This window comes from Lytechinus pictus, chromosome 12 (assembly GCF_037042905.1).
Source record: "Lytechinus pictus isolate F3 Inbred chromosome 12, Lp3.0, whole genome shotgun sequence".
Classification (NCBI taxonomy): Eukaryota; Metazoa; Echinodermata; class Echinoidea; order Temnopleuroida; family Toxopneustidae; genus Lytechinus; species Lytechinus pictus.
Genome location: NC_087256.1, coordinates 31,836,967 through 31,863,081, shown reverse-complemented (window position 1 = coordinate 31,863,081; position 26,115 = coordinate 31,836,967). Strand labels below are relative to the sequence as shown.

Genomic DNA, 26,115 nt, shown 5'->3' with positions numbered 1-26,115 from the left:
ATTCAATGAAATTTGCAGCGTTGTGTTCGTTTGACTTTTCTCTATCGATTCAAATCAACAATTTTCTGGGGTGGACTTGACCTTTAAATCTATGTGCATGGTCCCAAGGGATCTGACTGATGAAAAGTGACATGAAAATCAAAACATAATTCTAAAGAGGACTGACTAATACTGAATCATGATATAATAAAACGTGATATGTTAGCTTACACTTCTTAATAATAAATACTTGTTAATTCCATTCTCCCCCCCCCCCCTCTCTCTCTCTCTCTCTCACTCCTTCTTCCAGATTCACATTCTTTGGTCCTTATTTACAATTTACAAGCCCTCTTTGGCAATGGAGCCCTGAAAATTATCTTAAAGTCCCAAAATATATACAGAATTTCCTATGTAAAAGGATATACTGATTCTGGTGATAGATCTATTTGGTCAGTGATATATCTATATGAAGTCGAGGTTGTTTCTACTGTGGTAGACCTGGGGCCCGTTGCAGAAAGAGTTGCGTTTAAACGCAAGCCAAAAAATCAATCGCAAGTCCAAAATGCGCGCTGTTGATTGGTTGAAAATCAAGTTGCGCATGATTTTTAGAGTTGCGATTGATTGCAACTCTTTCTGCAACGGGCCCCTGGTCATATCCAGACACAGGGTTGGGAGTTATGAAAACAATCACAGAACAAGAATTATGAGTATCAGAATTCAGGTGATTTAAACGCCAAACCCCCTCTCTGGTACGGGACCGAAATGTTGAATCAAACTACTATCCGTGTGTATTTTACTAGTACTAGCCACCCCTTCAAGACAATCATCAACTGACACCTCATATACCGATCCACAATTATCGTAGAATTCCCCCCACATTGTGTCAAAGAAGTGAAGGACACTTTAAGGCAATTGTTAGATCAAGGGATAATAGAGCCAAGCAATAGTCCTTATGCAAACCCTGTAGTTCTTGTTAAGAAAGCACAATTCCATCAAATAAACAACCCTTTAGTACCGACCGATTCCCAACTCTCAGGTCAGATCGCGAAGCCCGGCGTACCATTGTTGATTCGTTCTCGGATGCGTCCGATTTGTAGTGTGTAGTGTAGTGTACATTTGACCCCTATTTTCTCCCTTTTTACTTCATTTTTATCAACAGTTCAAGCTACATTTGATAACATTACAACCTTTCATATGAACTAGAAAATAGACACAGATCATTTCAGGGAGACACCACAAAAAGAAAGATGTGAACATAAAGGTCCCATTTTGCCTGAAAAAAAAATCTTAACTATTCAAAGTGTGCCACAGAAAGACAATATATTTAAAAGTAAAATGAAACGTGGCATCATCACAGTGATTTTTTAAATGAAAAATTGGACTGTTCACCACTAACACATATACTTTTCGGCATTTCTCAGGAGTTGAGATTTACCGCAAACCATTTAGCTCCATCATCAGTTCTGACATATCCCTTTAAAGGTAGAAAGGCAAGATGAAAAGCTATACAGGTATGGTAAGATTCCTTGGGTCTTTGATGTGTCCTTTCAGGTATTTCATCATACTGAACGTCCGAATTCTTCTCCGACCTGAATGTAAAAATAAAAGGAAAAAAAGGGAAAACAAAGGTAAAATTTTGTATGAATCATACAGTAATTTTTATTTTTTTCTTCAATGTGTAAAGAAATATTTTTCTCTCGCCATTTCTGCAGTTTCATACTTTGGCATACATGTATTTTTATACATTTCAACTCATGATTATGGTAAATGTGCAGCAAAGGTGAAACATGATATACAGGGGAGTGTTTCATCAACATTTTCATCCGACAAGTTGTCAGATCTGACATCTTTCCCTGCATGTTGATTGGCTGAAAGGCACTGTTCCTATGGTAACTGTCGGATAAAATGGGACTTGTCGGATAAAACGTCCGACAAGTCCTTTCATGAAACGCTCCCCTGGTGTAGAATTTGATGATATTGGACACAAGAACACAGTTTCGCTTGCATTACACAATTCAATTCAGTAGCTGACATTGAAAACAACTAATTATCATGAGATTTTCCAAATTTAACATTGGTTAAGATTTCAATTTGACACCACAACATGGTCAAATTTCACTGACACTCTGACTTTTGACCTTGACTCATTTAAGATGAGAAGTTATACTTGATTACCATGATGTCCAAGTTTAAAGAAACGGATCCATAGATATTACAAGTTATGATGACATTTCAAAAACTTAACCTTGGTTAAGATTTCACTGTTAAGACGAACCCATGGCAGTCTGGAAAAAAAAAACGCCTGTAGTCTTGCTTTGCCAAGCAGGCATCACAAAAAATTGCTCCCCTACAATACAATTATCTGGATTATAAATTCAACATTAATGTGGAAGGGTTACGTGTAGGGTAAAAATTTCACTCACGGAATACTTTGAATAGTTCATCATCACATATGTGAAACTGCTTATTCTTTGGATCCTGCATAAAAAGAGGAAGAGGATAATGATAATAACTACCTGCTTGTCGGATTTGTCTTTTTTCCTCTAAACAATTTACTACTGAGTAATTTTAGATTCCCTTCTATTTTTCATACATGTACATAGGACATGAAAGTAAAATTCTGATGTTTATATGCTGATTATAATTAATTACTTCATAAGCTCTTTGTACCCCCCAAAAAAGCTCACAGTTTCGGTAGTCCAAGATATATTTTGGTATAATGTGTTTATCAACCAAATTCAACATAGAATAGAGAGCCCTTCACACAAATGTAAACTGATAAAAATCAAGTAGTTATGCATCATAAAGAGTTCAAAATATAAGAATAAATCAAACTGCTTTATGATCTAAAAATGAAACTGTGAAACATAATCAAGGATGAAACATGACAGGATTATGATTAATCAACTCATTATGATATAGACTTGTGTTAGATAGATCCCATTTCTTAACAATATCAGCTTTAATAATAATAGGCATTTATATAGCGCCATCTTTCTAGAAATATTCTATTCTGAGGTGTGATGTTTTTAAATGAAAAGTAGGATAGGGGGACATGTGATAGTTTTATTGGCAAAGCGAGAGAAAATTAAAGATGGATAAATTTTAAAAAGAAATCTGCTCATGTTCCCAAGATGAATTGATCCTGATATTGTATTCTAACTGGTAAGAAGCCAACAGAATATGTAAAGAAAAACAAGAGGAGTGCCTCTGGCAGTCTCATCTGCATCGCGCGATTCAATATAGCAGCAGTGCTGACTTTGAAAACTACTATAACTACGTTCATTGACAATAAATGACATTTGACCTTGATCATGCGACCTAAGACTTGTCATTGATACTTGATTACCCCTATATCCACATCTTATAAACTATATCTATAAACTTTGAAAGTTACGTATGAAAGCAATCTAATAATTACCTCCAAAATGGTCAAAGTTCAATGAACTTAAATGACCTTTGACTTTGGTCATGTGACCTGAAACTCGCATAAGATGTTCAGTGATACGTGATTACTCTTATGTCCAAGTTTAATGAACTAGATCCATACACTTTCAGAGTTATGATGGTTATTCAACAAGTATCCACAGCATGGCCAAAGTTCATTGACCTTTGACCTTGGTCATGTGACCTGAAATTTGCACAGGATGTTCAGTGATACATGATTACTCGTATGTCCAAGTTTCATGAATCAGATCCACAAACTTTCAAAGTTATGATGGTAATACAACAAATACCCCCAACTTGGCAAAAGTTTGTTGACCTTTGACCTTGATCATGTGACCTGAAATTCGCACAGGATGTTTAGTGATACTTGATTACTCTTATATCAAAGTTTTATGAACTAGACCAATAAACTTTCAGTTATGATAGTAATTCAACAAATTTAAACCCCCAACTTGGCCAAAGTTCAATGACCTTAAATGACCTTGACCTTACCTGAAACTCGCACAGGATGTTCAGTGATACTTGATTACTCTTATGTCGAAGTTTCATGAATCAGATCCATAAGCTTTCAAAGTTATGATGGTAATTCAACAGATACCCCCAACTTGGCCAAAGTTCATTGACCCTAAATGACCTTTGACCTTGGTCATGTGACTTGAAACTCAGGCAGGATGTTCAGTAATACTTCATTAACCTTATGTCAAAGTTTCATGAACTAGGTCCATATATTTTTTAAGTTATGATAACATTTCAAAAACTTAACCTTAAGTTAAGATTTTGATGTTGATTCCCCCAACATGGTCTAAGTTAATTGACCCTAAATGACCTTTGACCTTGGTCATGTGACCTGAAACTCAGGCAGGATGTTCAAGAATACTTGATTAACCTTATCGGCAAGTTTCATGAACTAGATCCACATGCTTTCTAAGTTATGCTGTCATTTCAAAAACTTAACCTTTGGTTAAGATTTGGTGTTGACGCCGCCGCAGTAGGAAAAGCGGCGCCTATAGTCTCACTCTGCTTCGCAGGTGAGACAAAAATCATGATGAAGTTCTACTGGCTACATACATGTATGAAACATCCATTGAGGAATCTCCTAGCTGAATTTACAGCAACAAGAATCTTCATGGCACAATATTATGTCCTATGAACTTCCTACCCATGCATCATTCAATGAAATTTCTTAACACATTCTGAAGTCACTATTAGTATTATTCCAACAGTAAGTTTTACTATCAAGTCTTTTACTATTAATAATATTTCTAAGTATACAAAAAAGACATACCACAAGATCTCTTTCTTTGACAATTGCCCACATCTTTTTTACAACTTCATGTCTTGACAGCTGCAGAAAAAAAAACATCCAAATTGAAATGTAGTAAAAGAATAATTCCAGGGAGATGTTTCGCAAAGAGTTTGAATTAAAATCGCACTTGAATTGGAGTGCAGTACATAAGATATCACTGCATTGGTCAGATCATGTTCAGGTGCCATGCACTAAATAATTTATAGTGAGATGAATATGTGTTAGATACAGCATGGGCATTTAAAGGGAATTACGGGCTGAAAATAATTATATCTTAATAAATAGAGTAAAATTCAACAAACATCATCAAAACCTGATAATCAATAATGAAGTCATTAAAGTTTAAAGTTAAGCAAGACTTTGTGAAAACAGCTATATGTATGCCATTATGATGGCTGGGCTGACGATGTCACATCCCCACTTTCCTTTTTCTTACGTTATTACCTGAAATCATCATTATTTCATATTTTTTAAGCATGTGTGTACGATACGTCTCTTATGATTAATAAAATAAACTACAACAATGCTCTACATCAGTTGTCAATCCAATTTTTGATGGACAAAATTTTAATAAACATAATTTCACATAAAAATTACCAAAGAACAAGTGGGGATATGACATCATCAGTTTCCTCACTGAATAATGAGTAAATACACAGAACTCTTTCATCAAAATAATGTAAAACTTTAATCCTAATTCAACTAGGCTATGGCAGGCCAGGATATGTAGGGGGGGGGGTCAAATTGAACCGAACCCCCTTCAGATCTCTGCTGCTGATTGTACGATTGCCGCAAAATTTGCATGCACATAGATCCAAATGTAAACTACAATTTTTGCATTGTAAGAGCATGCACATAGAGCCGAATGTAAACTCCAATTCTGTATTGTAAAATTTGCCTGCACATAGAGCCGAATGTAAACTCCAATTCTGTATTGTAAAATTTGCCTGCACATAGAACCAAATGTAAACTACAATTCTGTATTGTAAAGATTTTCAAAACTTTATTAATTATGCATATTAGTGTATGAAATATTGTTTTTGCCATTACCTCACATAAATACCTAGCAGAATGCTAATTTTTGGTGAAAATATCAATTTTGACATTTCTGACAAAAATCTACTAAAGAAAATTGCCAAAACATTAATTTCTAATGTATTTTACTGTTTTGTGGATTTCTTATGTATTTCTTTGTTTTCTACCATTTGTTTTCCATTGACTTTTCCTATGAACTTTGTCAGGGACTCTTTCGCAATCAAAATAGGTCCATAAACTTTCTAAGTAATGCTGTCATTTCAAAAACTTAACCTTCGGTTAAGATTTGATGTTGACATCGCCGCCGTCGGAAAAGCGGCGCCTATAGTCTCACTCTGCTATGCAGGCTATGCAGGCGGGTGTTTCATAAAGCTGTTCGTAAGTTAAGAGCAACTTTAAGAACGACTGGTGATCCTTTCTTTTGGTAAATGGTATAATAAATGGGCGATGGTTTAGTGCATAAGAAAGGATCACCAGTCGTTCTTAAAGTCGCTCTTAACTTTCGAACAGCTTTATGAAACGGCCCCCAGGTGAGACAAAAATATAGCAACTTACCCTGTCTGTTCCAATGATTTTGGCAAGTTCTGGAGATAATATCATATCTGCACTGTATCCTGAGAGAGAGAGAGAGAGAGAGCGCAAAATGCCTATATTTTAAGATTGTCCCTCGGGTAAATACCTGGACTCCTGGATAGTTCTAAAACAACTTGAAAGGAGCAATATATTATCATGCAGAAAAAATTAAATACTTCATATCTCCTAATAAAATACTTGAGTACAAAACTAAAATAATGTGTGGTTGACATCACTGGTTCCTCATTTGCATATTGCCAGTATTGTACAACTGTTAAAGCAAACTCATTATTACTTTTGAATAATAGTAAGCATTAAGCACTATTTAAATATTGCATGCATGTATTATTATTACTAATTTGACAATCCCATTTTGTCAAAATTTTGAGTATTATACCTATTTAATTTTTCAAATTATCATTGGGATGGACTTTGGGATGGATTTTGACTTTAAACAGGCTTTTTTTTACCCAATGCCCAATTCACCACCCCCCCCCCCCCCTCAACTCTGAGACTACCTACCTTTCATAGTAATTGATTCCGGTTTGAAAAATTATTCAAAAGAAATCAAAATTCAAATCTTCATGGAACGATTGTCCCTGTGTAAGTTGCATTGGTGGAGATTTGACGATATTGCCCCCCCCCCCCATACTTCCTGTAACCACCTACCTGTTTTACCCTTATCCTTAGAGGCCCCATTCACTTTCATAGTAATTGATTCCGGTTTGAAAAATTATTCAAAAGAAATCAAAATTCAAATCTTCATGGAAAGATTGTCCCTGTGTAAGTTGCATTGGTGGAGATTTGACGATATTGCCCCCCCCCCATACTTCCTGTAACTACCTACCTGTTTTACCCTTATCCTTAGAGGCCCCATTCACTTTCATAGTAATTGATTCCGGTTTAAAAAATTATTCAAAAGAAATCAAAATTCAAATCTTCATGGAAAGATTGTCCCTGTGTAAGTTGCATTGGTGGAGATTTTACGATATTGCCCCCCCCCATACTTCCTGTAACTACCTACCTCTTTTACCCTTATCCTTAGAGGCCCCATTTACTTTCTTGGAAGTTGATTTGGATTTGACTGAAGTTATTCTCCTGGTGGTATGGTTTCTGGTTCTTGATCTTCTACTCTCTTCCTGATGTAGTTTCCATGCCAACTCCTCATCATTTATTGTCTAAAAAGAAATAGTAAAATTCATTTGAAAAGGAAATATGGCACAGTGACAAGGAGCAGCATCTGCTCAAGAGAACATTTCATGAAAGGACTTGTCAGATGTTTTATGTAAAAAAAAGTTTGCTTCAAACAGTTACCATAGTAAAAATAAGGCACTCATGCTTCTCAGCCAATCAAATCAAAGGAAACTTTTGAGATCTGACATTTATTCATTCATTATTTATTTATCTTTTTATTCATTTATTTATTTATCTATCTATTTATTCATTTATTCATTTATTTATATATTTATTCATATATTTATATATTTCTTTATTCATTTTTATTTTTATTTATTTATTTAAATTCTATCAAATAACAAATGTTGATGAAATGCTTTAACTACTCAAGCCATTACAGATTCTTTACCCAGAATGCAATATTTTGATGATGATGATGAAATCTTGTAATGTACAGACGCTAGAATTTACCACTTTCCATAACATCAATTCCACAGGGTTTGTGGTTTGCTTACCCCCACCCCCCCCCCCTTCCCTCCCCCAGATAAAAAAAAATGGTGGTTTACCATGACAGAGGCAAACAATTTCGGTTGGTGGCATTTTTGTCATTTCAGGAACAGCACGCTTTACTCTTAAAGGATCATATTTCTAAACCATGAGATTATAATCCTGAGAAAAAAAAACCTACTGACTATTAAAACATTGATAATAGGGTTTGTTATTAGTCTTCATTTACATTTCCATCTATATATTGAAGGAGAAGATGAGGAAGGAGAACAATGAGACACAGGAAGAGCAGACCTGCCAACCTCTGGGAATGAAAAATTGTATCCTGTGATAAAAAAACTGTATTTTTCCCCCCAAAAAAGTGTATTTTATAATACAACGCGTGGCGCACTCGCTCATCGCGGCGCTCAAGCTGCATGCAAGCTAAAATGTGCACTGATCTTGCAGATGAAAAAAAAAATTAAACATGTGTATATCTCACCCTGGTTTTAACAAAATGATTGAAAAAAAACAAGTTACCTGAAATTACCTGATATAACCATATTTGTGTAAGTTTAATGAAATACAGCCATATAGAGATTATTTTTCTCTATAAATTATGATTTTGTAAAAAAAAAAAAAAAAAAAAAAAAAAAACGTACTGCTGTAATTTAGTTGCAAAAACATACTAAATACGCCAAAAACATACTGGTTGGCAGGTCTGGAAAAGAAGAATGAGGAATAAAAAGAGGAAAAAAAGGAGAAGAAAAAAGGAGAATGACAACAAGAACATGGAGATGAAGGAGGAGAAGGAGAAACTAGAGAATGAGAAGAGGAAAAGAATAAATAAAAGAGGAGGAGGAAAAAGGAAGGAGAATATCAATTAAGCTCCTCACCTGTTCATCATCTGAATCCTCCACATTAGCTTTGCTCTTGGGTGCCTCCCTCTTCTGTTTAAAGGAAAATGAAAGGATAGATTTGTTATTTGGTCATAAGCCGATTACATTTCACCAATCAAAATAAAATTAAAATGAGGCAGAACGGTTTCCTATTTCCCATGATATGCCAAGTCAAAGTTATCAATATTTTGATATTCGAAAGACCCGTGGAGGTCGCCATTTTGCTTATACTCCCCATATCTCCGTGGGGGGTTGTGACGTCAGCGACGGACAACTCGGTGGCCGACCCCGGCACGCGCCTGTGATTGCTAGCGTAAAACACACGGACCAATGCTTATCAGGATGGTATACTGCCATGCGTATGGCTGCCAAAATTGGTCAGAAAAGGGGACAAAATGCAGCTAGCTTTTACCGAATTCACGATCCGCAGAAGAGGCCAGAAATCTCTCTCTAAAAAAATGGGTGGCTGCTGCTGACCATGCGCCAACGTGCCTCTAAGTACGTTAGCTCTGCTCGTTGAGCGATTTCTTCGGCCGAGTATTGTGGCTCAAAGTCGTTGGCTCTCGGGCGTTCCATTTCAATACAAACGCCCGTGATAAGTTTTATTTAAAATCGACGGTAACAAATAATAAGCAACGCTAGATATGTAGAAATATAGCACAATCAACAATTTCACGATATTCAATCGGGATAAATAACCAAACTTCCAACATAACACGATCACTCTGTTCAGGGTATATGCCTGTCCGTATAGTATGTACATATTTAGCTTTGTCAAATTTGCCAATTTGGATATCGTAAATAAATGTGTAAAATTTTTCATCAAAACTCAACCATTTTTGTTTTTAAACCATAAAATAATTTAAATAGCTTTTTAATAATATTTTCAAGTGTTTTATGTGTATATTTTATTCATTTTTGGTAAAAAAGGTATCTATCTTATGCAAACTTGGGGGCGGTTTCAGCCTGTATAGCTAGCTATGCATTATGCACATGAAAGTACCGGTACTACCGAGAGCAGTTGTTCGTCGCTGATGTCACAATTTTGAACGAACCCCACAACAATGGCGATCTCCATTCAGAGACTTCGAACCTGAAGAAGCCCAACTTTGATGAGGTGGTACTCGATACTGGGAAATCAGATTGGGGTATACATGTTAGTGGATTCATTTTGATTGTCATGTACTTATCAATGATTCTATGTGGTATTAAATTTTGGGTTTCATTCTCCTTTAAGCACAAGGTCAAAGAAATTTCCCTCAAATTGTAGACACAATATAATGTCATTGACCCACAATAAATGCAGACGTAATGCCGTCGACCGCGCAATCGCGCCGAAAATTGGCATTCAGCTTGTCTGGGATAGTAATTTATTTCATGCGAATTTTTATCAACTAATTATACTAATTTATGCGTAATTAGTATGCAAAATCATACTTTATCCTCTAACTTCATTAGGGACAGTGATTTTCCGCGATCGCGGAAAACGGACGGAATTCACGGAAAGGGCCTTTTGAAACGGAAAATGGCATTTCAAACGGAAAATCACGGAAAACGTATTTTCCCTCAAAATACACAGAATAGCAACAGAAATTACTCCAAAATCACAACAAAATGAGAATATTAAATGGCCCAAAAAACCCAGAAAACACGATCTCACTTCGCTACTATCATGACAATTCACACATCGTGACTGCACTCGACATCAGCACACTCGATTGTACCCCGCACCGTACCCGTACCCGGCCGGCCGGGTTGGGCTTCACATGCACACATGTATCGTTCAACTAGCTCCATGTACACAGTTGTGTGTTGCTGCCCTCTACGTTTGAAGATGTAACAGCACGATATCGTGGTCTTAAAATCCAAGATGGCGGATTGGGAAAAGACGTTGACTGATGATAACGATGTCCAAAAACCCCCAAAATTATCGATGAAATATCATTTCACCGTGAAATAATGCTAATAATATGAAAGGTGAGGATGTATGCATGCAAAATGGGTGTGTTAAAATATTTTATTCACCCGCATAGATCCGATTAGAACGGATTTTATTGTGTTGTTGGTACAGTAGCAGATACAAATTTTGACCAGTGCGAGTGTGCATGTAAATGTGTAAACGGAATTGTCACTTTTCCGTGTGTACAAAGTCTATGGGGAAACGGAATTTCCGTTTTCTGACATGCTGAAACGGAATTTGAGATTTTCTGAAACGGAAAAGGCAATTTTTTGAAACGGAAAATCACTGTCCCTACTTCATAAATAAAGCTCCAAATGTTCTAATTTTTGGCATAGAAACTCTTTGTGGTGTTCTTAGCAAGTTTACATGAAAAAAATTGTGATATCAGATCAATTTCTTATGTATTATATTGTCTTTTGCAATTTCTTATGTATTTCATTGTCTTTTGGACCCTTTGTTTTTCATTGTTTTTTCAATGAAATTCGTTGGGAACTCTTCTAAGATCATAAACAGCATAAAATACATAGATTTAAACCAGCAAAACTAAAAATAATGATACATTTATGAGTTTGGGTTGAAAACACAAATTACATTGACTTTGTACACGAAATCACGTTTTTGAGCAATTTTTGGTCTGACATGCACTTACATAACGTTGCGTAATTTCGGAACCGCGTACCCGCGTGACACAAAATTGGTCACAAAAGCTGCGCAAGACTTGAAAGTACAAAGTTAGCGAGCAGCGCGGCCAAAAAAATTTGCGCGGTGAAAATATTGCGCGACTCGTTGAGGGGGGGCCTCGGAGGCCCCCCCCCCAGCCTAGATAGGGTTAAAGCACAACTTTTTTTGTGCAACAAGCAATCATGTGGTAAATACAATATCATCACGCTGTCACACATAGAATATTCATTTTCTTCATGACCATGAATGTTGTTTGTGGCATATCTTGGGGTGACTGAAGAAAACATAGTCACCAAAAGGCATTCTATTTGGGTTGATTGACAAGAGTGAAATCACCTGTAACCCTTATGTATTTCCAAAGCTGCAATGATATTCCTCAAATGGTTAACATATGAGCACCTTGAACACCTAATAAGATGGATATGTGCGCTATACAAATCATATATTATTATTCATTCATTTATTTATTTATTTATTCATCATAAATATACATGCCAAATTTAATTGATGACTAACCTTTCCTGATTTTGTTTCTTTTTTATAAGTCTTCTCCTTCTTTTTCGTCTTGGTAGCTGGTTTTGAGCCTTCTTTCTTCTTCTTTTTCTTTCTCTTAACAGGTGGGCTTCCATCTCTTAGCTGTTTAGAAACAATTGAACAACAATAATCACATTATATTGAACTACACAGAGTGGGATATCAGAAATATGAGTTAAGGAATTTTGCAAAAATCGAAGGGCCAGTGGAATATTTCTGGTATCTCATTAAGTAAAGGCATCTAATATCTTTAATATTATTCATTAGACTGTGAAATACAACACAATATTTCACAGAGCATTTTGTAGATAAGCCTAGGGGGAGGTCATCAGATTTTGGTGCATCGTGATATGCTCTAATATTGAACAGTCAAATAATGCAGACCATAATACAGGTACGGTTATCATCAGTATGTGTTTTTAATGCCAACTAAAATGCCCTGTATTGTTTATAACTTTTATTTTCCATTATCAACATCCATTACAAAGAAAAAATATTTCTGTATTCTAAAATAACAGCTAAATACCTTAAATTGATAAAGAAATTTAAGCCAGAGTCATATAACTTGTTTTTGTAAACTGAGCAAATTTTAATGCACCAATGAATTGATGGGAGAGGGAGTAAAAGACAATTTTTGTGTTCTTGCATTAACAGTGTGTCATGCAAAATATGAAAAATATAGTAAAAACAATTTAAAAAGTTGGATATCAATTCTTTTCGCTATATCTTTTTGAAGGGGAAGGCCAGTCATTAAACAACATTAATGGTCCATTTTTCTTCAGTTTTGAATTTGAACGTCTCAAATAGCTCCCCAGAGCAGACTGCCCTGACAGTGTAAACTGAACTGGAATAGTACGCTTCTTGTCAATTCCCACTCCTTCATTCCTAGATTCAATTTATATATAAATCCAATATTATAATTCTGTATAGGCCTACTCTACTTTTCCTTTTTTTTTAATCATTCACTTTGTAATCATTTTGTACTTAGAACTTGTTTGTAACTTGAGCCCATCAGACAGTGATGTCACTAACTTTTTATAAACTGCGTAATCAGGTAATTTGATTGATGTTCCCGGTAGTGTGAACGTGTAATAATAGTAATAAACAGTTCTTGTATAGCGCATATCACAATTATGAATAATGTCTCTATGCGCTTACAAAAAACTTGGATATTATTACTCCAGCTGTAGCTTGGCAGCCGTGTAAAACGTGTAAATTGCACGAAGCACGCACTAGCTGTATTTTTCGTTGTAGTTGGATCAGAGCAACAAGCATTGAGTTCATCATATAGCCAATGTAGATTCTGATCTACATAGACTAAACAGATATTGCCTGGTATTTAGTCTACCAGGGGAGCAGTTCATTAAAGGACATGTTGGACGTTTTATCTGACAGGTCCTGTTTTATCCTACAGTTACTATAGTAACAGTTCATCTCTGCCAATCAAAATCTAGGAAAGATGTCAGATCTCACAACTTATCCGACAAAATGTTGATGAAATGCCCCCCTGTTCTATATATAAATCCTCAACTCCCCTCTGATGCTACATGCACATTTTCTCATTGGGAGAATGCTTTCCTTCAGCACCATATACTTAAGGCAAAACAAATCCCTTGGAAAGAATACAACTCCGTCTGGGAAGGTAGGAAATATTAGAATATACCAACAAATTAATAAAGATCATGAATATTTAGAAATTAGATAATGAATATTTCGAAATTAGATAATGAATATTTAGAAATTACTTCATCAGAGGAGGAATCAGAGTGACGAGTGTCTCCTTTCTTTCTGCTGTGTTCTCCACTGGTTTGAGGGACATCCTTGGATTCTTTCTCCTTAGCTGATGAAGTAGCTTGGCCATCCGCTATAAGAGCCATCAAAAGCTGATCAATCTCTTTCTTCCTGAAATAGGAAAAAAATAGCCTTTACCTTATGGGTAATTCCATAAAATGATCAACCTTTTTGTGTGTCCAACCTGCATTTTTCTCAAGTCTTACTTCACTTCATAAACTGACCAAATCATGGTCATTTGAGAGCATTTCAGGCTGCCAAAAGAACCAGAAATCACAGAGAGAAAATTTCATGAAGGTCCCACATACAGGTGGTGGTATTTTATGGGATCGCCCTCATGTCAATATTCTTTATTTGTGCCTTTCATAATACATGCTGCGCCCAAATTGTGTTGTCACTCCTTCACATTAATCCCGAGAAATTGATCAACCATGTTTCTCTTTATGATTAAAACTCCATTCAAACACTAGTTTTCCCCAAGCTGATTAACCCTTATTCTTTCTTGCGATCGGGATTTCATCTTTCAATGAACTATTTCTCTTAACTTTTGATTCTCACTCACAGCTACATGTATTGCTCTCTTTTATGTCGCGAGTAAAATGGTCAACCCATAATGACCATCATGATAATGAACGTTGGTCAGTGGCACATGTAATAATAATAATGAACCATTCTTTTATAGCGCATATCACAAAAAGTGAATTTAAGTCCCTATGCGCTTGATTATGAAATGCACAAAATTTTGGCATCTAACAGAACGTTATATCTTCCTGTTTGGTGCAGGCCTCTATATTTATCTACAACTTCGCCCCCTTGCCCAGAACTAGTGAAAAAAAATTCATATGAATAGTAAAATATCTTGGATCGATCTAGATTATTCACTCAAAGGTTGGTTCACTTACTAGTAATGTATAAGCTGTTATTTTCGTGGGGGGTTTATTTTCGCAGATTGCCGATCGGCCCCAAATTTAACAACTAGCAAAAATATTGACACATTTATTTATAGTCAGTGCCAATATCCCCAACAACAAAGCCTTGCTATTGAAAACATTCTGTGTAGTGAAGAAAAATTGAGATATACACCTCTATACGTGCAAAAAATAAGGTTTAGAAAGTACAGTTAGTGATTCATAAAGTTAGCTAGAATTTCACTTTTTTTTTTTTCTCAAACGAAATCAGAGCCTAAACTATTTTCTCACATAATTCTATTGATATTTATTCACTCACTGTAATATTAAAATGTATTTTCCATGAAATAATTTGATCTTATTGTCATCTGACTCACTATATATATATATATACACGTATTGGCAGCTATTTGCATACTCATTAATATTCATAAGTCACATGACCAGAGCTTTTACAGGTGTAAGATTCTGTTCACAAAATTTAACATTTTTGCACTGAAACCAACTTTTTAAAAAGTGAATCTAACAAAACACAACCTCAAAAGATTGCTCTTACAGATCAAACTGTGACATGATGAATTTTCAGATCTAAAGGTACAAAAAAGTGAAATCTAAGCCACTTTTTACCACATTTCGTAACTGTTTTTACAGGGACATATTTACATGTATGTACAAAAGACACATCAGCAACAGGACTTTGAGGAGTATAGTTTTGCATGTGATTTGCACTAGTTTAGCTTCTTTGAAATGCTGTGGAAGTGTTTCGTAAATCTTCCGATCGCAAATTTAACAACCCGCGAAACAGTCGGGAGCCATGATTCGCGAAAAATTCTTTACGCAAAAATAACAGCTTGTACAGTATGCTACATTTGCTTGTGTACATGAAATAATTTAATAATAAATAATATTCCGCATTTATATAGCACTTAACACATCAGAGCAAAGTCTCTAAGCGCTTTACAGATATAAACTCACCTATCAGAAAGGTCTACTTTGAAAAAATCCTGAAGTTTCAGTCTCACTTTCTTGGATGACAATGCTGACAAATCAGCTCCTTCAAGTATTTCTGAAAAAGGAGGATGAGAAAAAGAGGGAAAACTGCTTTTTGTATTGTAAACTTCTCATGTAAGAAATTTATTAAGAAAAAAAAATATGCATTAAACTTTATCCGAACATTGAATTCAAAGCAATATCGGATAATTTGACAAGCAGTACTGCTCAGATGAGAGAGAAAAAATTGCCCAAATCTGAAAGAATGTTCCACTCTTGCAAGAGTGAGCTCTACACAAAGTGAATAGGAGATTAATTATCACCATCACTGATAAAATAAATGGTATAAATCAATACATGGACTTGTGACTGACAGGTAAAATTTTTTCTTTCAGTCTTTAATATCTAGACTGAAAATTCCGCTGTTACAGAGGAGCCCAAGAAGCGTCAAAGTACTATGTTATAAATCTCTCCTCAGACCTATCCTGGAATATGGATGTGAAGTGTGGGACCCCTTCACCAAAGACAACACCCGGAAGCTGGAGATGGCACAGGGACAATATGCTAGATTCACCATGGGAGACCATCATCGCACTAGTAGTGTCACCGATATGCTACGACAGCTACAGTGGCCCACCCTTGAAGAGAGAAGAGCCCAGTTCAAAGTGGTCATGGTTTATCACTTGGTATTTGTTGATGTACCAGTACAGTGCTTCCACCAGGCTGCTACATCCAAGTCGCTTCATGGTCAACAGATGAGGTTACAGGTCCCACATGCTCGCCCTAGTACTCATCAGAAAACGTTTATTCCTGATATTGTACAATGCCTACTTAGCTTGTACGTGAGCAAATGAGAGGCCGAATGTCCAACATTCGTGCCGTTGCAAACAAGACGTACCATCCAAAATATACTGTTGCACGGCTTTAGGAGGTGACGTCACAATACGATTTAATTCATTGCGCTCAGTAAAATGAAGGTGCAATACGCGTATAAGCCTGCTGGCTAAATGCGCAATGCTGCCCAAGGTCATGTGTGCTTGTGGGATTTTGCTTTTTGCTTTCAATTTTTTGCTCCCTTTTCATAGATTACTGCTGGGAAAAACTCGTTTTTTTTATAGTTTCGCTAAATTTTGAGGCGTTGTACAACACAAATAGCGAATATTCTTATTCGTGCAATGGTGCGAGATTTAGCATTCGGTGAAAGAGACGCTCTATTCAACTCCGCTAACGCCTCGTTGAATAGAGCATCTTTCTTTCACCTCATGCGAAATCTCGCACCATCGCACTCATGCATATTTGCTATTTGTATACCATTAGACCGTGGAATATTCTCCCTGCCACTACAGTTAACTGCAGTAGCCAGCTTCAAGTCTGAGGTGCAGAAAATCAAACTGTGCTAAGGCTGCACTGATTCTTTTTAACCGCACATAGAATAAATCTTCCACAGCACTGTACTCTGCACAATTCTACAATTTAAATAAATAACAAAATTTGTAAATATTCATTATTTTATAATAAATATTTACAGGCGATATTCAAATTTTATCATTTAATAGTTAATAATTTTAATCTATGAATTGTTCTTAAAAACGGCACTATGTAACATGGCTCATCAAAGCTACGACATTTCGAAGCGGTTCAAGCCTAATGTATTTGTGGTGTTTACGAATGGATCGAGGGATCTACACGAGATCGGTCTGGTAAGAAACCTCTCATTTTTCATATTTATACTAACATATTTTTTACCCCTTCATACGCATTGATCAATTGATCATATCATGTTTATTGGCCCATTTGATAGTATTTCTTTATTCATGATCTGGTGAGAAAAAGTTGTAAATTGTAATATTAGTTTTGATACATTTTGTTGTGCAAAGTATTTCTATTTCCTTTATACTTAATTTTCCTTTCTCTTAACCGCTTAGAGGCTATTTGCGATTTTGCAGTATATAAAATTGTTATTATATTATTATTAGGCGATTTTATTTATCTATGAACCTTCATACGCCTATGTCACATTGTGTTTGATGTGAACTTGACTTATTAGTCTAAACAGGTTGTTTGACCACCCAAGAATTAAACTATAAGATAAAATTGTACCTTTCAATCAAAATGAATTTATTATATATATCAATATTGCCATTATCGAGGCTCACAAGCTGTCAAAACATAAAGTTCAGTAAACCAGTATCAATAAGTTTTGGAACAATCTGTCTCAATTCAAATTAGTATAATGTAAATAAACTAAGTATTGTGACCTGCTATTCCTATTCAAAGGAAAGAGCATAAACTCTGTGTGTGTTTATGAAAACAATGTATATACTATATATATACCAACTTTATATTATGGGGAAAGTTCAGTTTCTCAAGTCTTCACTCATCACCCGATGTCAGACGCAAATGGATGAGCAGTGCCAAACGGAAGACGATATGAGGATGAACTCGCGAATGCGATGAACTTGCCAAACTAGAAGAAACCGGATAACCTAGATCTCGGGACTTTCCCGTGGATAACGTAGCAATCGTAGAACGTCGTAAGACGTCGAAGAGGCCGTGAACGTCACAAGACGTAGGACGTAGCTAAACGAGGAGAACTTTGGCGATACATGGAGACACGGAACGTCAAAAGACGTGGATAAACCATGGAGAAAAACGGCCGTCTGGAAGAGAATACGCAATGATTAACAGCCTACAGTCCATATCATTTCTGTTGTTCAAATGGCTTATAATAAAGTAAATGCAGAGTACATTCAAGCAGGTCACTGAACTTTCTATACTTGCTTTCGAGTACCTAATAGCAGTGTCCTAACTCTGAACAAGTGAAACATTAATCCTAACAAAGCGTCATATAAAAATCTCCACTCTCCTTAGTTGACAAGTGTTTAACATTTGTAGTAAATAGACTAATTGTCTTGATAAATGACAAAATAGCTTTCAAGTTAAAATTATTGGACAGTTAAGTCACTTCCTAAAACAATTATTTCATGACGTGTGTAAGGCATAAAATGTATCATAAAGTGTATGACATAAATATAATATCCGATATCTTTACATGTATGTCTTATATCTTAGTCTTTAAATAGCATAATTATCCTTCGTCATGTTCAATTGTAATACAAATTAACATAACAGTTTCTAAATGTTATCAAAGCCTTCCATAATTATATGGTAAAATAAAACATCAACTTACAGTCTGGACCTTGAATTCCAACCAGTGAACCAACCACTGCTGGCTTACATGCCACTCCAAATATCAAAGGCGTGGCACCAAAGTGCTGGCTTTCCCAGCCAAGGAGCTGCTGAAAGGTGCTGCTGCACCCTATGCTTGCTTATCTGCAGTCTGCTGAGCATTTGCTTGCATTGCCCTATGCAGTGCACACACACAATAGCTATCAAACACAGTGAGGGGTTGCCTACTCTAGCAGTCAGGTTTGGTCTATTCATAAACAAATTAAGGAGTTACTCAACCAAGTAGGCTCTTCCACTGGCTAGTAAAGGGGAGTTTGAATAAGCTTCTGACAGCCTAATGCGCATGAAGGTTCATAGATAAATAAAATAAAGAGAAACAAACTGATTTCACCCTCTAAATATGAATTTCCTAGGAAAATCCATCCGTGTTTACAAGTCTCGCTTAGGCATGTATGGCAACCATATTCAAGGCTCCGTGAGGTAAAAGTATAAGTAAAAACATTTTAAAATATCATCACAGAGTCCTCAAGGCTAGCCACGACCATGAGCAGAGTGACCAGACATCCCCTTTTTCCCGGGATCGTCCCGTATTTTGCTCCTTTGTCCCGGCGTCCCGACAGACCCTTCCCGGGACACCTATTTGTCCCATATTTCAGAACATTGAACAAAATGTAGTTAATACATTTAAAAGTGACGAATTTTCATCAAATAACCAACAGATGACAAAGCAGAGACAATAAAATCGATATCTGTAAACTTTTGCAAGTTCAGGGGTGATTTTCTTGCTAACCCAATACATTGCAAACGAACTGGCCTCCTGCCTGTGTGTGGCAGGCAATATACTAGCTAGGCATGTAGGATCGGAGCAGATTCTCAATGGTGCAAACAATCTCACATGATAAACAGTTTTTCCAGCAAAATAATCACATGATCGGCGGGAATTTTTTATAATTATATTATGGATTCTCAGGTTACTGATTTGGAGATGTCAGTTATCGGAGGAACAAGTTATTGAGTTTTCATAACTATAGATCTCGTTGTGTCATCTTTCGTTTTGAGTCTTGTTGTGTATGATGCCGGGATATTTCATCTAATTTTTAAGTTTGACAATGTTTCAATTTAATTTTTTTTATTCATTTCTAAAACATTTAAGTTTTTTAAAATTCTTAAAATATATTAAAAACAAACCAAATATGATTTTTGTTAGCTGATTGGATTTTTTTTGTTCGCTTGAACTTTTTCCTCTTCATTTCTTTTCTATCCTTTCTTCATCCTATCCTTCCTGCTTGCCTTTTTTTGTTCCATCTATCTTTATTTCTTATCTTTTTTTCCTGAACCTTTCTCTTCATTTTTCTTTCTTTCCTTCTCTCTCTTACTTTCCTTCTTGATAAAATTTCTTTTTTTTATTTCCTTCATCCTTTCTTTCCTTAAACTTTTCTTTAATAATAATAATAATAGTCAGTTCTTAGTAATAATAATAATAGTCAGTATAGTGCACAACAAATTATAAATAATGTCTCTATGCGCTTCCAAAGGACTTGGATATTATTACCCTGACTTTAGCCCGCAGCCTTTTACAGCGCTGTGGCATTTCAAGGAATAAATTCCTGCCAGGTACCCATTCACCTCACCTGGGTTGAGTGCAGCACAATGTGGATAAATTTCTTGCTGAAGGAAACTACGCCATGGCTGGGATTTGAACCCACGACCCTCTGTTTCAAAGTCCGGAGAATAATCCACTGGGCCACAACGCTCTTTGCTTCCTTCTCCCTTCCTATCCTTTTTTCATTCTTTCTCTCCTTCCATTATTTTCTCTTTTTTCATTCTCTCGATCCTCCCTTCATTCTTTCCTCCCTCCCTCTCTTTCCTTTATTCTTTATTTATTTTTTTCTTCTAATTCTTTTCCCTTCCTTCCTCCCTCCCTTCATACTCTTCTTCTTTCTTTGTTTCTTTCTTTCAAAGAATGAAGGAAACATTATCTTAAACTATGATAACTTTATTATACTCTAGTTAATCAATCAACTTGGATCTATTCGACTTTGCAAGCTCGAGTAGATTCAGGTCAAAGTAAAAATTACCCTAGCAAGCAAATAACAATTAATGTCTAATTCGTCTACTTGGATCTACTCACTTCCCAAGCTCCAGTAGATTCAAGTCAAAGCCAAATTTGCAATTCATAGTGAGCGCAGGTAACTAACAATTAACACTCAATTCATCAATTTGGATCTACTCACTTCCCAAGCTCCAGTAGATTCAAGTCGAAGAACATACTCATCCTTAACTTCAAGTAACTGACAATTAAATTGGCTAACACTGATATCATTTTCATTCCTAACAATTACAGTTTATTTCTCAGTTTTAAGTATTATATTCTACAAAGAAAACCTGGTAAAGAGCCAAGAAAATCTGGAAACTGAACCTCAATATATAACAGAATGTGTCAGTGTATGGTTAAGTAGAGCCTTGGAGACCAAAAAGTCATTCATAAATGAGCCAAAAAAATCGGCTTCAAAAGTTAAAGTACAATAATGAAAGTGACTAACAAAATCGAAAAAGAACCTTCTAAAAAAAAATTATGGTAAAGGGTTCAAAAATATAAGCTGAAATTCATTTTTTTTCAACTCATTCATTTATTGATTCCACTTTTAAAACAAATAACACAATATACATAACAAATGTATTCGTAAACATAGTGTATCAAAGATCAAACAAATCTAACATAAGTATTTAAACATAAGGTACACTACAAAATGTAAAAAAAAAGTGAGGAGCCTAAATAAAAAGCAGAGCTTGTAGAAAATTAGGCTCCCATTGGGAGAAAATACAAGTTGTTACTTTGGGCGAACAAATCGCATGCGATCGCGATCGATCAGCGACTGATCGCATGCGATGTTTTGAAATCAGCCGTGAATAATACGTGTGAGGAAAAAGATACTGGCCCAAAATCACCAATTTTGAGGATAACCGGAGGATGGACACGGAGTGAAATACGGGTGTAGAGTAAGATATTAAGTCATTCATATCCCTCGTTATATTTTTTTTCTTTAATTTTTATAACCATGATTGCCATCCCACCTTTGTGACTCGGAATAACCGATCGAGATCACTGTCCCGATGTTCGGGTAGGTGGAGCATGGTGTAGCGGTAGTGAACTGGAGTGGAGCCTGCACGAACATCGGCTGAGGTACCCATAATACTGTTGGGGACTGTGTTCTGGAGAAAGGAAGTGATTTTCATGCGTTCTGGTACTAGTGGTACCGGTAGGTGTGATTCTAATAATCCCCATTTTTGGATTTGGGGACTATATCACGATTATGCCCTTAGATCTATATCTAGATCCAATTTTTAAACACTTATCAAATTGCCATTGATGACAAGATTCTGATTCGGACCGGCAGAGTTGGAGCGACCAGCGGGATTGACATGAAGCTAACCAGAGCTAGGGGCGCGGAACGCCAAGCAATCCGGCGTGATCATCAAGTAAAACTCTGCCGCAGTGCAGTTCCATCCCAACAAGCGTAGCCTGGAGGCGTCTGGGGAGTAAAAGTCATATACTCTACGTATGGTTACTCCACTGACGCCTGGGATCCCAAGCTATATTCACACACGTACGGGTACAAAACCTGAAACTTTCACCCCCGAGATTTCTACTTTCCCTCTTAAAGATCTAGCCCTAAAACATGTACATGGGGTTCAACTTCATTTCCAACATTTCTGCGATATTGATTACATTTTCAAAGAATTCATTAAAAAAACGAGAAAAATGTTATGAAAAGATGGGAAGAGCTTACGGCCGTGTTTATGTCGCCTTCTTGATTTCTTTGTCTTCCGCTTGGCGACAGCACGCAATCGCGCGGGCCGGAGCCCAGGGGCTTACCATGTAATTCACCTTACCCATGGTAGTAGCGTGAAGTATGGTCTAAATAATTATCCGAATAAATAGTTAAAACAGAAATTAAGCACTTACCACGATTAAATGGATGAAGGTCTAACGAGTGGCAGCTTCCTGACATCGAGGCACAGACTGGAACCTCAAAAAACTAAAAGTTCTGTCGCGGTAGCTCTCCTTCTTTCAAAATTCAAAACGAAATGGCCGATCGAGGCTGTTGGGCGCATGCGCGAATTTGGCCAAGCTATGAATATTCATCGATAAGTAATGCCGGTCTATGTTTACAAACAAATACACGTGCCGAAATCCCTACACGTGAGCAAGATGGATACAATAATTCATGAAATTGAAAACGAGTTGCTGCCCTTCCGATTAAAAGAAGAGCAAAAGAGGATACTTTCTCTCAGTTGCAAACAAGGGAAGACAAAACACATTTTGGGCATTCTCCCCACTGGATATGGGGAGAGCGAATGTTTCGCACTTCATCATGTGATGAGAAGAAAGGTAAACAGTTTAAGCTTATATTGATTTCATTTATAGGGGGGGCACAGTGCCTCATAAATGTTTGTCAGATGAACAGTGATACATGCCCTTTCAAAGTTAGGAGACGTCCATTAATGTTTTTTCTTTGTCTCTTGGTTAAAAAAATCGTAAAAAAAGAGAAAAATAACTAAAAGCATCCCCTACTTATTATTATTAGTAATTATATCTCCATCTTTAAATATTTTATTTGATTTCAATTTATTTGATTGTTTTTTCTTCATTCACAACATTCGCATAAATTACATTTTTCATCAAATAGTAAACATAATAAAATGGTAATTGATTTTTGGAATGAATCATAAAAAAGTGAAATAAAAGTAAGTCTAAACTATTATTATTATTATAATAATTACTTATAACATTAACAGTTTGCATGAGGATTGTCATTAAAAGCAAATTGCTTGAAATAATGACATCTCCAGAATAATTAATTAATATAAGTAATAAATGTATAAATTAGAATGGTAGACTTATTTTATTTATAATTTTACCATGATGAAGATGGAGATTATAAGAATGAGGATAATGGTGAAAACGAAGGCCATGGAGATGATGGTGGTGGTCATGGGAGAGTATTTAGTGATGATTAAATCAACGGAAGAGTGATTTAATGTTGCCTGAAATATTGACACATAAAACTTACTTCAAATATGACAGATTAAACATTTGCATTGAGTAAGTAAAGAGATAAGCATTTCTTGATAGACTCTGGTAGAGAGTTGCAGAAATCGGGACCATGGTATCTGACATCATCGCCATCTTTGAAACTCTCATCATTATCATCATCATCGTCATCTTTATCAAAGTTGCCATCATCATCCTTTTGAACTTCTTCCTTCCCTGGTGTTGCAAACGTCGCAGCTCTCTTTGCCGGTGGAGTTACATTAGGGGAAGCATAGGTTCTTTTCTTTCGCTCATAAGTCATATTTTTTGGAAGATGTCTTGTTTCTTTTTGTTTATTTTACTAATTTAGCTTTGAACGACCCACAGATAAAGCAATTCATTATATTTTCCCTCTTAAAAACTTTCAACACAGTTCTAGGACTTGTGAGTGAAGAGAATCTGAACTTAGTAGTGTGCACAAAATGCTGATGATAAATGACACATTTATTCTGGCTTTCCGCCATTCTTTCTGCCTAGATCTATCGAGGCATGGACCTTGATCTGAGCAATATTGCACTTGCAGCAGATCTCATAAGACCCGCAACAGAAGGGAATTCCCCTATCTGTACGTCATGAATATTCATTTATTTTGCGCACGCGCCCTAGAGCTCGATCGGCCATTTTGTTTTGAATTTTGAAAGAAGGAGAGCTACCGCGACAAAACTTTTTGTTTTTTGAAAATTTGAGGTTCCAGTCTGTGCCTCGATGTCAGGAAGCTGCCACTCGTTAGACCTTCATTCATATAATTGTGGTAAGTGCTTAATTTCTGTTTTAACTATTTATTCGGATAATTATTTAGACCATACTTCACGCTACTACCGTGGGTATGGTGAATTACACGGTAAGCCCCTGGGCTCCGGCCCGCTGCGCGGGCCGGAGCTCCCTGGCCCTGGGTTTGTAGAGTACGGTAGGCCTATGACTTTTACTCCCCAGACGCCTCCACTCCAGGCTAAACAAGCGCCAATGAACGTGACGAAAATAACATGTCAAAGCTGATACTCTCACTTTCACTCTACCTAAGAAGGAACAAAAACTTACGTGAAATTTCTTGCCTCAATTCTTCTTTAGTTGGATGGGCCATTTTTAAGGAGATTATCAAGATTTCAGCATGAAAATTGTATGGAAACAAAGAAAGGCAAAATCGAATCGATGCATCAAAACCTAGACGGTAACAATTATGGTATCTTGAAACAAACAAACGAGGTCGCGTTGTTGATTGATAGATGGATTAGTCAGTGATATAAATTCATTCGTCAATCTTCGAACATTTAAATGACTGAACCTTGAACAATGAACAGACAAATACAAAAGAAATAATTTGACATCAAACACGTTTTTTCTTATTCAACTCATATGTCCCCAATAAGGAGCACCCCCCTCAAATTCTTTATCCTTTATTAGAAAGGAAGCGGGACCAGGGGAATCCCCCCCCCAAAAAAAAAAAGGAATAACACAAATTCTGATTGACTATTGAAGTTTTCTGGTTGTTTTGATTGATTGATTGATTGATTGATTGATTGATTGATTGATTGATTGATTGATTGATTGATTGATTGATTGATTGATTGATTGATTGATTGATTAATTGATTGATTGATTGATTGATTGATTGATTGATTGATTGATTGATGACCTTCATTATTTGGGGGGTGGCAAGACGACCAACCTTTTTTTTCTCAATTGACTGACAAGGTTACAAGTTAAAGTTGCACGACCTATACTACTCTGTTTGATGATCTTCTTTCTTTTGTCTTCTTCCCCGTTTTTCACATCTCGAAAAATCATAGCTAGGGCGACCACTGCCCCCTCATGATCGCAAGTTGTTCCATGAAAGTATTGAAAGCATATTTCCATTAACAGAGTTCTTACCGTTATCGGTCCTATATGTAGCTCATATATATAGACCTAACTTCAAGGGTATAGTTTCGGATAATTGGGGATACAAACCTATACCGTCTTCAAATCCCAGTGCTCTCCCCCCCCCCCCCCCCCCCCCCATTCCCTGAACGAGTTTTAGAACAAATCATCACCAGGGGCCGATTGCACGAAAGGGTCTTTCCAAGGAC

At 36.3% G+C, this 26,115-nt stretch overlaps 1 protein-coding gene across 1 annotated transcript in view; it reads right to left on the bottom strand.

Annotated features, from left to right (window-relative positions):
- Window positions 1-25,244, bottom strand: part of LOC129272807 (uncharacterized) — a 33,007-nt gene extending 7,763 nt beyond the window's left edge. Inside the window, exons 1-10 of the mRNA XM_054909910.2 lie at window positions 25,088-25,244; window positions 15,751-15,841; window positions 13,822-13,978; window positions 12,059-12,178; window positions 8,899-8,952; window positions 7,365-7,518; window positions 6,323-6,381; window positions 4,712-4,771; window positions 2,403-2,457; window positions 357-1,568 (exon numbers count right to left, since the gene is read on the bottom strand). Of these exons, the coding sequence (XP_054765885.2) occupies window positions 1,483-1,568; window positions 2,403-2,457; window positions 4,712-4,771; window positions 6,323-6,381; window positions 7,365-7,518; window positions 8,899-8,952; window positions 12,059-12,178; window positions 13,822-13,978; window positions 15,751-15,841; window positions 25,088-25,130 (879 nt within the window). The 5' untranslated portion in view covers window positions 25,131-25,244 and the 3' untranslated portion in view covers window positions 357-1,482. The remainder of the gene's footprint in view (window positions 1-356; window positions 1,569-2,402; window positions 2,458-4,711; window positions 4,772-6,322; window positions 6,382-7,364; window positions 7,519-8,898; window positions 8,953-12,058; window positions 12,179-13,821; window positions 13,979-15,750; window positions 15,842-25,087) is intronic.
- Window positions 25,245-26,115: the final 871 nt, after the last annotated feature.